General features: G+C 37.1%; 2 protein-coding genes across 3 annotated transcripts; both read right to left on the reverse strand.

Moving 5' to 3' along the window:
- Positions 1-531: 531 nt before the first annotated feature.
- On the reverse strand, positions 532-7,021 carry plpbp (pyridoxal phosphate binding protein). Its single transcript, XM_079588706.1, has 8 exons — positions 6,864-7,021; positions 5,806-5,913; positions 5,694-5,729; positions 5,536-5,611; positions 5,221-5,361; positions 4,530-4,672; positions 2,686-2,784; positions 532-1,699 (listed from the first exon to the last, which is right to left on the reverse strand). The coding sequence occupies exons 1-8, from the start codon at positions 6,975-6,977 to the stop codon at positions 1,544-1,546; spliced, it is 873 nt and encodes a 290-aa protein (XP_079444832.1). The 5' UTR covers positions 6,978-7,021; the 3' UTR covers positions 532-1,543.
- Positions 7,022-7,518: 497 nt separating this feature from the next.
- snrpg (small nuclear ribonucleoprotein polypeptide G) lies at positions 7,519-12,419 on the reverse strand. 2 transcript variants are annotated; one of them, XM_079588729.1, is made up of 4 exons: positions 12,231-12,419; positions 11,972-11,994; positions 11,514-11,638; positions 7,519-7,833 (listed from the first exon to the last, which is right to left on the reverse strand). In XM_079588729.1, the coding sequence occupies exons 1-4, from the start codon at positions 12,260-12,262 to the stop codon at positions 7,783-7,785; spliced, it is 231 nt and encodes a 76-aa protein (XP_079444855.1). In that variant the 5' UTR covers positions 12,263-12,419; the 3' UTR covers positions 7,519-7,782. The 2 variants fall into 2 exon arrangements, with proteins under 2 accessions (XP_079444855.1, XP_079444854.1); XM_079588728.1 differs by lacking the exon at positions 7,519-7,833 and having other exon boundaries at positions 11,436-11,638; positions 12,231-12,383.
- Positions 12,420-12,463: the final 44 nt, after the last annotated feature.

Below are 12,463 nucleotides of genomic sequence, written 5' to 3' on the forward strand. Positions count from 1 at the left end.
GTAAATGTCTTAACTAAATTAATACTGTTATTCAGCAAGGATGCATTAATTTGATCAATCATGATAGTAAATGCATTTGTAATGTTACAAAAGATTTCTGTTTCAAAATAAATGCTGTTCATTTTAATTTTCTTTTTTATCAAAGTCACGACCATTCTTATCACGGTTTGTACAAAAGTATTAAGCATCACCACAGTTTTCAACATGGATAAGAATAAGAAATATTTCTTGAGCATCAAATCAGCATATGAGAATGATTTCTGAAGGATCATGACGCGAGTAATGATGTTGAAAATTCAGCTTTGCCATCATAGGGATAAATGTCATTGTAATATTAAAATAGAAAATGGTTATTATAAAGTGTAATAATATTTCATAATATAAGTTTTTACTGTATTTTTGATCAAATAAATGCAGCCTTGGTGAGTGATTTTTCAAAAACATTTAGAAAAAAGCTTAATTTTTACACTAAACAATACATAAACAAACAAAAAAAAATACTAAAGTTATCTATATATGCCATACAAACCATTTCATTTTCTCTTATTTTATTGCTCAACTCACCTAAATCAATGAAATATCTACAATTCAACTATCTATTGACAAGATACAAGATGTTATTTGTCACACTTATCAGAAAAAAAGGATGCTATAATTTCTGTTTTGGCTTTTCACAACTGACCACAAACAGTAAACCCATTAGTTTGACACTGTATTAATCCAAAATTTTAAAATAAAAAAGTATGTGATTATCCTCTATACAAGCATCTAAGAATCAGAACAATCTCTCTTGCATAGTAAATTGCCTCAGACCCTCAGCGTCTTCCAAACTCAGTCCAGTCTCTGCACTGATCTCATTGCACATGTCAATGTTCTGTACGGAAACCAATCTGGCTGTTGATCAGTGCTAAATTCAACACCAGTGTTTAGGGTGACATGAATTACTACATGAATAACATAACACTACACACACACACACGGCAATCCCGACACATCTCATTGACCGCTTTCACAGCAACAAGTGAATATAGAAGCAATACCATAAATGTGCTATTCATATCATTTACATTTATGATTTCAAACAAAACAAACAGACACGCTATAAAATATATCTACACACTTAAAGGAAAAAAAAAAATCTTATTGTTTTAATTGGATGTTAAAATGAGTACAACTGATAACGTCTAATCTGACTGAAATGTCAGAAATAATACTTAACATCTACAATTGGCACAACAAAACTGAGCATGTGCTGACCCTGTATCTGCTAAAAATAATCGCAAAACCAAGGCTAAGAATTTGACAAAGGGGTGGAGGACACCTCTGGAGATCTTTAGATGATAAAAACACCTTCAGGAAGTAAATTTAGTATTCCAGTTATTAAATTGCACCTCTTTTGCCACAGAAGACCAGGTCAGCAGCATTAGTTAAGACATATTAAAGGCCCTTGACTGGTGAATGGTGAGCCCAGTCATTGGGGAAAAAGCCCAAGAGGTCCCACATTTAGTTCAGTAACCTTTTTTTTTTCTTCTCCCCGCGTCATTCAATGCTCAGTGACGGTGAGCCGGTCCATTTTCTTGGCTGCTTCCTCGCATACGACCTTTGGCTTTTTCTCTGGACTGGGGCTCGGGGTGTTGGGGTATTCTCTGGTGCCGAAAATAGTGCTGCCGACACGTATGTTGGTGGAGCCGACCTCGATCTAAATGGAGAAACATTTCAAATGGATATTAAATTGATCAAAATCAAACTGCAATAAAGTTAAGTGCCCCATTATGCTATTTTAAAGGATCATAATTTTGTTTTGGAAGTCTCCTACAGTAAGTTTACATCCATTCAAGTTCGAAAAACACTTTCTCATAATATACATTGCACATCACCTCATTTCTCACAGTGTCTGTAACAGTTCAATAAAGATCTAGTGTCTTTAAACCCTGCTCCTGGAGACCCACTGCCCTGCATAGATGATATCCAACCTGCTTATCTTGAAGAGCTTGATTCGCTCTGGTTTAGGTGTGTTTTATTAGGGTTGGAGATAAACTTTGCAGGACAGTGGGTCCCCAGGAGCAGGGTTGAAGACATCTGCTCTAAACCCCTCATTTCAAAGAGCCTACTCTGCTCTGATTGGTCAGATGGGCTAGTCTGTTGTGATCGGTCTAATGCTTGCAGAGCGTGTCAGAAATTAAACTACCATTACCATATCGGAACTTCAGCTCTGGATCTTCCTCAACACTTGATACGAACAGTAACTATGGCGTCAGTTTTACTGCAAGTGGATTTGCAGCGCTAAAAAAAAAAAAACTTCTCGACACCATGAACCAAACTCTTCCAGCCTCATCTACAACTACTCTTTTCGGGTCAAAGTTGACGTAGTTTGCGGGCAGCCAATGAAGACCATAGGCTGGCTTTATGCTAATTTATTACAAACCTACGCCATTTCGAGCAAGAATTAAGACTGGAATTACTGATGACGCATTTCAGGCAGTTAAACTCGGTTCTCTCTTTTGGGAGAAAATAACTCGGTACTTATAACTACGGTATTTATCATGCACTTTGATCTTTGAAACACTGCAGACCTTTCACATTCACTAACAGCTACATTACTATATCCTGAAAAGCATAATAGGGGCACTTCAACACTGATCACACATACAACTGAGGAGTATTTTGAAAGAAAGCAACACCCACCGCATGTTCAAAGTCATTAGACATGCCCATACTGAGTTCAATCTGCTCTGCTGGCATCTTCAGACCCTCACAAACTTCAGCACGATGTTTCAACAGCATCTACATACAACATACACATTCATTTACATTTTGCATACTATGTTGTAACATTCTTTTAGCATGTTGCTAAATTGCTTTTCGTAATCAAGATGCAAGTTGATTTTGCTGATAAATTTCATACGCCACAATTTTTTTGCAAAGAAATTAATACTTTCATTCAATGATAGTAAAGTGACAGTTAAAGGTGCTCTAAGCGATCTCGGTTGGCGTAACCTCTTGTTGATGTTTGAATTATTATCAAACAAAACGGAGGCTAGCTAGACCCTCCCTCCTCCTCATCCACGCAATAACCCCCCAAACCCCACCCCACATCATTCTTGTCGGTTATTGGCTGGAACAGTTTGTTATGTTTCGAGGTGCGGGTCACTCTGTTTATTGCTCAGTTTGTTTTTGCTGCTGTTTGTGGAGCTTGGGCTCTCTGCAGAGGCCGCGTTTTTTTTATAGTGTGTTCAGGGGACAGGCAGCTAGCGGATAGTGAGGAGATGTTTGCGGTATGTGAAAAAAAAAAATGTTTTGGCCTAAAAAACGCACGAGATCGCTTAGAGCACCTTTAAGACATTTACAATGTTGCAAAAATATCCATTTCAAATGAATGTGGTTCTTTTTATTCAGCTTTCTAAATCATCAAATAATTCTTATTTTCAACATTGATGACAATAAAAATATTTATTGAACACCAAATCAGCATATTAGAATGATTTCTGAAGGGAAATGTGACACTGAAGACTGGAGGAATAATGCTGAAAAAAATTAGCTTTGCCATCACAGGAATAAGTTGCATTTTAAAATACATTCAAAATATTTCCCAATATTACTGTTTTGACTGTTTTTTTGGTCAAATAAATGCAGCCTTGGTGAGCATAAGAGACTTAAAAAAAAACTTTAGCATGGTATACTCTTAAAAATAAAGATTACAAAGGGTGGTTTTTGAAGCAATGCCATAAAATAACCATTTTTAGGTTTCCTAAAGAAACTTGTGCAATGCAAAGGTTCTATAGATGGTGAAGGCTCTTCATGGAACCACTGATTGCAATAAAGAACCTTTGTTTTTAAGGGGGCTTTCAGCGCAATTGTTCCCGGCACCGCCCGCAGCGTTAGTCTGGTTTCACACTCAACTTGATTCTATCAAACCCGTTTGCGTGCATATTACGTCATTGCAAACGTGCACGCCGCATGATAGAAAGCAGAACGCGGGTCAATACATTGTGTTTTTTATTAATTCGGTGCTATTATGCGCAGTTGAGTGAACAACACAGGTTTACTGTGTGTGTGCTGCATAAGGTGGGCTTCTGCTGCTTGCAAACTGACTCTTTTGAGGAGACAGTGAATTTCCACATGTGTTGCCCTGATTCCACGCGCAATGCGTGAATACACTGTAGGCTCACTCTCACTCGTCTTATCCAAGGTAATTCATCAACACGATCATCCCTTACATACGTTTTATTTAACTGAATACATCATAAGCTAAAACGCAGGCGTAGGTCACTTTACTTCCTGAACAAGCGTGCACCCGAGTCCATGTTGCTTTCACATTCACGCGAACCGCGGCACGGTCCGGGAGCAACCGAACTCAGACCGCCTCCTCCAGGTAGTCTCGGGTTCGGTACCCTAGTGCGCACCCGGGTCCGCATGACGGCGTTCACATTAGCGATTTTTCATGCGAACCGTGCCCCGTTCCGAGCTAAACTGCCCGTGTGAAAGCACCCTAAGAGTGTATGATTAAAAGTATGTGAGATCTGACACACCTGGAAGTCGGGGTTGGGGCCTTCACTGAGGTCGTAACCATAACGTCCGATCGTCATGAGTCCGGCGAAGTCAAGAGCAGAACACTGAGATACGGCATGTTTTACCATGTTTACAGTCTCACCAGGTGGCAGGCCATGTTTACCTGATAAAACACGTCCAAGAGAGACTATCATGCTGAGGTTTCAGAAAAACAGTTATCTGATACACTGAGAAAAGATTGCATAATGCTTAAGTGTTTTTGTTAGACATGCGCCCACTGTGACACTGCAACTATCATCCTGTCCGAAAGTGACCTATCAAACAACATCTGGACCTTTGATGGCGGCTTTTTTGACAACATCCCATAACAAATCTGGATCCCACTATGATGCTCCCAACTGTGAATCTCTAAATTTGACAAACAAAGAGCATCTAATAAAATACAAAGCATCTCAAGTGACTTCATGACATACAAACGCATTTACTAGTGTATTTTAATAATGAACATGAAAGTTGCTTGAGTGACATTAAAAAAAATAAAAAATTATTGAACAATAATGGAAGATGAAACCTTATGAGATCTGATACTCAAAATCGCACATCATTTTTGATTAAATCGTTATAGATAGGCTAAATATTGCATGCAGATTTCTATAATAGCGTTTTTAAAATTTTCAGAGCTGATGTTAATAGGAAACACAGAAGACTCACTTTCCTCTCCGCTGGTGTTGATCTGAACCATAATCTTTAACCTCTGTGTATTGGCAGCTCTCATTTTTAGCCACGAGCTGTTGACTTTTTCAGCCAGCTTCACAGAGTCGATCGTCTCTACCATATACAGGTTTGGGACTCCTGTGATTGAATTCAATGAGTGTGGGTTAGATCATAATCAAAAACAAATAACCTATAAATGTCTGATGCAATCAATATGGATTAACTGTAAATCTAGGCTGTAAATGATACTCCTATTTTTAAGGCAAGCTAAATGCAAATCAAAGTTGACTTTAGTAGAGATGCTTTGCTCACCCAGGAGTTTGTTGACATTATTCTTTTGCAGATGACCGATAAAATGCCATTTTATTTCAGGACATGACAACACAACCTACAAAGAAGTTTTAGATTGATCAAGACATTTGATCAATAACAACTAAACAAAATACAATCAAATTTGCCTGAATACATACCTGGGGATGGGAAGCTTTCTCAACAAGTTCATTTACCTGCAGAAAAGGGGATATTTCATATGAAAAAAATAGGCAAATGCAGACTTGCATGCATACTTAATCATTTACTCACATAATTCTCTCCAAAGTTTCGTTGTCCATGTTTGTAAGCCTCCACCACCATCTCCGGTGGTTTAGTCTTACTAACTGCAACTAGCCGAGGAGCTATACATGGTAACGTCTGGAACAGAAACGTAAAATACTGTGAGTAGTTTATAATAGAGCAGTGTCGGAAATAAAGTTTTTGTATATTTGCCCCACTAGAATTACATTTTGGTGCAATTTTTGCTTTAACCATATAAAAAACAAAGTATGATGTCCATTTAGTGTCAAATGCTTTGAATGAATAAATAGTTACAATCTGAAAAATAAATGCTCTGTAAAAAATGGCATTCAATATTTAAATAATTAGATAGGCCTACATCATTATACAAATTTATATATTAAATGTTAATTAATGATAATGCTTTTTATACACACAGTATATAGATAACATATGGAATTATAGACTCAAAAATAACAGAATTTGCTTAAATAAAAAAGTAACGTTATGTGCATTAAATTAATACAATATCTACAACTTTCACTCAACTGTTCTTCATCATAATGATTTTGATACTAATTTACCCATCAACCACCATCTGACTTAAAATCTGCATGTGTCAATGTATTTGCTCCTTGTGTATGCAGTGACATTTTTAATGTTAGGACGTAATATAATGTTACACTTACACACTTTAAAGTGCATGTAATTGACGCGTATGCGGATCATACAGATTTCATTTGCTGGAGCGTGACTGCTTCAGGAATTTCATGCAACATGCATTCATTCTCACACACACAAAATGTCCTTCTCCTTGGGAAGAAGTTACACGCTATTCGAATGTTAAACTGTCATTCTGAACACTCTGCAATTCGTTTGGGTCAAAAAAATTAGAAGTTATTCCCTACATAATTAGCTGTCAATCATTCCTCGTTACTATATGGAGCTCGAGTTGTGTAAAGGTTGAACAGATTACATAACCGACATAACAACACGAGGAGCACGAGTAAGTTAGAAATTATTTTATGGTATTTCAGAAGGATATTGTGGTTTCATGTCTTGCTCAAAAGAAACCGCTGATAACTGACCTTCGGGCGACGGGAAACCGCTTGATTCACCCGGTCCACCACCGCCTGCAATTTCTTCCCAACCTCCTCCGACATCACTACTCTCCACATAGCCTCAATGCGCGTACATACCATACATCAGCACACGTGATGTCACGGACTATTCCGGTCAACATTTTTACAAAATAAAAGTCCGGCTTTGTAAATAAATAAATAAAGTCACAGGTCTGAAAAGTAAGTAAGGTATTGTGACAGCATAAAAAATAATAGTAGTAAATATGATATGTTAGAGTCTAACGTGTACTACATTTGCACAATCATATGCAAAGCAGCTCATTTTTAAACATATTTTTTTTCTCATTTATTAGACTGTATTGTATATTTTTATACAGCATTTATGTTCTTTATCCAAGACAAGGACTTAAACTGATTTACTTATTTCTATCCTATCCTATGATGGTCAACAAAAATCTATAGCTAGATTTGACAAAGAGCTCATTTAAACTAATTTCTTTAAATTAAAAAGAAATCTGTTTGACAGATTTTTATACCATTTGAACTCAACAAGTCAAGATTATTGAATGGCTTCAAAAGCATAAAGTTACTGAGATGGTGAAGAAAGTTGACACTGAAAAACACTGTTGAATATTACACCAATCAAATGTAAATACAAAGGGATAATCAAATTGTAGTCCATTTATTCACAAAAATGTTTTATGAATTGTGTACACAAATTTCTACAGACACAAGGTAATTTATAAAAACAAAACAAAAACATGTTTATATAAAAAAGAAAAATTTAACAACCAAGGATTTCTGCATTATAATTCAGTCTTTGTTGTAAACAGACATGAGAAACCCATTTTGATATTCGCTGGCTGGATGCAAAAAAAACCGAACAAAAAAAATACAGAGAAGCAGGGAAAAGCTGTCTTCTTTCTCATACTCGTTCAAGAGCCTCCAACATGATTATACTGTTTCCTCTGATTACCTAAAGAGACACCAAAACAGAAACAGGAGACCATTCATCAATGCACAGATAAGAACACTCTTAAGCTGAAGCTACTGGAAGAAAGAAAGAAATCTGAAATCCAGCTTTGTGATACATTTAAAATACATGATAATGTAAATATAACAATATGACTAAAGCCTGTCCTGAACATTAGAGCAGTGGAACATAACTGTTTTCATGATGCACCATGGATGCTGATGTAACCGGTTCTAATCAACGTACTCCGAGCGGGATTCGAACCATGGTCTCCAGCATTGGAGGCGGACACTCTAACAAGGAGGCTAAAGACCGCAACCCCCAGCGTCACTCGCTAGAGCGCCTCTTGAGATCAGGAGAGTGAGGTTTACATGCACAGCTCTTACTGGCCTACGACAGTTACACTGATGTGACCCAATTTTGTATTGATGCATATTTTTTCTTTTTAAAGGAACACTCCGACTTTTTGGGACTTTAGCCTATTCAACTTATCCCCCAGAGTTAGATAAGTCCATACATACCTTTTTCATCTCCGTGCGTGCTATAAGTCTGTTTGACGCACCCACTGCTAGCCTAGCTTAGCACAAAGACTGGATGTAAATGGTTGCAGCTAGCATACTAATCCAAATAAGTGACAAAACAACGCAAACATTTTCCTATTTACATGTTGTGATTTGTATAGTCACAGAGTGTACAAAAAACAAAGTCACATGAGACACAGACATATTTTAACCGTATAAATACTGGAAACTATGTTCTCTGAAGGCGAAGCACTGCTACTTGAGTGGAGTGATAACCGCAGCACAGACATCACGTTGGTTTTGTTGACAGAAGAAACAACGGCGCGTCTCAGGTGCTGTGGATATCACTCCTCTCAAGTAGCAGTGCTTCGCCTTTAGAGAACATAGTTCCCAACTTCCCAGTATTTATACGGTTAAAATATGTCTGTGTCTCATGTGACTTTGTTTTTTGTACACTCTGTGACTATACAAATCACAACATGTAAATAGGAAAATGTTTGCGTTATTTTGTCACTTATTTGGATTAGTATGCTAGCTGCAACCATTTACATCCAGTCTTTGTGCTAAGCTAGGCTAGCGGTGTGTGCGTCAAACAGACTTATAGCACGCACGGAGATGAAAAAGGTATGTATGGACTTATCTAACTCTGGGGGATAAGTTGAATAGCCTAAAGTCCCAAAAAGTCAGAGTGTTCCTTTAATGTAATTAAACAGGCCTATCATACATATTAGCACTCCCATTATATATTAATAAAAGGTTGCACATGTCCTTCGGAAACAAAGCCCTTGCATCTTATCTTTTGTAGTTAATACATCAAACTTTTTGAAAGGATATATTCAGGAACATTTCAGTTTTTTTTTTAAAGAGCATGAATGAATAAGAAAAAGTGCAGGACATGCTTGCTTTTAAAAAGTGATTAAAGATCACCCTATATGCACACAAATTTCCTCATGTCTTAAAATGAAATTAATGTGTGCAAAATAGGACACAGATACAGTGGTACGTCTGGTCATGAACAGGATGACACGGTGATGAATTATTCCGACACACAGTAGTAGATACACAGATGTAGACTGAAAATTCAAATAAGAATGGACAAAAAAGTAACTATGCCTTTATTCTTTCCATTCAACCAAAGGCTTACATTATACTATGGCGCTTTTCCACTACACAGTACCAGCTCGCCTCGACTCGACTTTGTTTGGTTTTCCACTGTGTAAAAGTTGTACCGGTACCTGCTTCCAGATACTTTTTTTCATATTGGCGAGCTGAGGCGATACTAAAATGTGACGTGAAATACGGCAGACTGCTGATTGGTCATAGAGAATCGTCACTATTCACTGCGTCATCATTGCACGCGCCAGACGGAGTATCCTGAATAACCCAGACATTTTTAAATAGTTTGGCCAGAGATTGCATGATATACCCATTACTAATATTATGTAAAACAGCATACACTCGATTTCCTCCACTGTCCTGTGTGTGTGGGTAGCGGGTGTGTGTCGCGTCGCTATGACGACCAGGTACTATTGTGGAGGTACTATCTGCAATGGAAAACGGAGCGAAAAGCGAGCCGAGACGAGGCGAGTCAAGCTGGTACTGGCAATGGAAAAGCGCCGTTCGATCCATGCATGAGGTCTTTATATGATAAACCTGCTGCTATTAATGTTAATCAAACAACAAAAGAAAAGAGGGAATCACTCAGTCCCTTTGACTGAAAAAACTATTTTTACTTTATGCACTAAAGACTATGCAGTAATTATTTTTTACAAACAAAGAACCCTATTGTGATATTTAATATAGTAATTAATATTAATAAATGAATTGGAGGAAAAATGCAATTAGAATAATTTCATAATCGAATCGTTACCCTCTAAATCATAATCAAATCGAATTATGAGGCAAGTGAATATTCACACCTCAACCAGGGACGTGCAGAGAGTTCCTCAGGGGCAGGGGCTCAAATATAAAAAGGGGCATATATATAAATATATATGTGCTTTGCATCACATAAATAAATTATATATTTTAAAGTATATTAAAATAGAAAACCATTATATAAAAAAAAAATCTGTATTTTTGATCAAATAAATGCAGGCTTAAAGCGCAAAAGGGACTTCAAAAATGTTAAAATAATAAAGTCACCATTTCGCATGTTGTTGTCAGGCAGCCTACACTTCACATAATAGGCATGCAGTAGGCCTGGGCTTCATTTAACAAACTATGATAGTTTCATAATGTAAACGGTGTATCAATATAGACTTCAAGTGACTTGAATACTATACTTACCATTAATGCTACTTTTGGTGCTGGTTTGTAGTCAATTAACATCCATTAGGTCAACGACGGAGATTCAGATCACTTCAATGTAAATTCGTCTGTCCATGTAATTTTCAAATGATTTATTTATAAATGACCGTCCAATGATATTTGAACTTCTTGTGCCAGATGACGATTGGTCGGTGTATTATGCATGACAAACAGGCTTCAGCGAATTAAGTAATATTTTTTTAAAATAAGTGTTATGTGGATTTTTAATTGAATCGACACACAACCTTTTATTATAAAAAAAAAATAAAAAATAAAAAGTTTTTTTTTTTTTTTGCCGTCGGAGCCATACTCACTGAAAGACGCTCGAGAGCATCGGCTCCCAAGCAGACTGTGTGGGATACCTACGTGTACACTAATACATTTTCATTTTAAAACGCATAACTTTTGCTATGGTTATGCCTGCCGCCCACACACTACCAAAGAGTATAGAAGAACGTTCTTTGACACTACTCCGGAGTCAAGACCGAAGCAAGACACACGCACAACTTGACGCAAGTGACGCAATCCATAGCAACGCGTTATAGCAACGACACCTCAGACTGACAGAAATGTAAAAATAAACGTGAATTTAGGCTACTTTAGTCTTGTACGCATTGTCATGTAAATTATAAGCAAATGCATTTTGTTTTATTGACCACAATATTATCAATGATATTTGTTTGAGAAGGGCACTTTTGATTAATTTTGAAAAAGGGCAGGGGCTCGAGCACCCAAAGCCCCCCCCTCTGCACGTGCCTGACCTCAACTAACCATGGTGTATTTCTATACTTATGCCAGCAAATCGTGTTTCCAAGATGAGTTCTGTAATAGTTTGTGGTATTGAGTACGTACCACCATCCCAATGGTGTTCATTTGTCCTCCTGGAGCCATTTCTATAGTGTCATCAACGACCAGATTCATGAAGGGATCAAATCCACGCAAGATGCCCTGAACATGACGACCACCGTTGAGCTTCACTGAAAGTGTACACAAAAACAAAATCTCCACATAAGAAATGCACATTTGAATAAAATACATAAGACAGTGATTCTGAACACAGATATTGTGTAGTTTAATACATGCAAGTTAGTAGAAGAACATCCATTTAGATAAGTGTATTATCCACTCTCTCTTTTTTTTCTTTTCTTTTTTTGCACATGCGTAGTAACGTAGGTTTACAATACAAATACTGTTAAAATCAAATATTTTTAGAATGAAAAATTATGAAGACTTTAAGATACATGTCATCCGTATTTTAGACCTTTCTGGATAGTATTTTTGTGAAGGGAAAAAACACGCATTATACTCACGCGAAAGCTTCTTGTCCATAAATCTTAAAGGAAAGGAGAAAAAGTATTGTATTTAAACCATAATACAAATCTACAGATAAAATGGCAACATTAAAGATACTGGACAATATATCTGTGCATTAAATGAGAATAATGCTGGTTGCGAAAGTACAGCAGACACATTGGCTAAAACAGTAACTTAGTATAAAGCAGTGCTAAAATCTATCGCGATTTCTAAGACGCTTATGATTCCATTCAACCAAAGGCTTGAAATACTTACTTTTTCAGCTCAGGTGGATGTGCTTTGCTCATGTTTAGTTAATTAAATTTAATACTGTTGAGAAAGAAAAACGTTTGAAACACGTTTCATTCAGCGGATAAAAGAATGCCTGAAGTGCAGGAAGTGTCGTTCGAGGTCGCGGGATTTTCTAGACCAGTCACCGTGTGCGATATCGCCCCCTACTGTAGCGGAGGACGAACTTCAATAACATTGTATTTATTTTGTACTATTTG

This window comes from Phoxinus phoxinus, assembly GCF_949152265.1.
Source record: "Phoxinus phoxinus genome assembly, chromosome: 18".
NCBI lineage: Eukaryota > Metazoa > Chordata > Actinopteri > Cypriniformes > Leuciscidae > Phoxinus > Phoxinus phoxinus.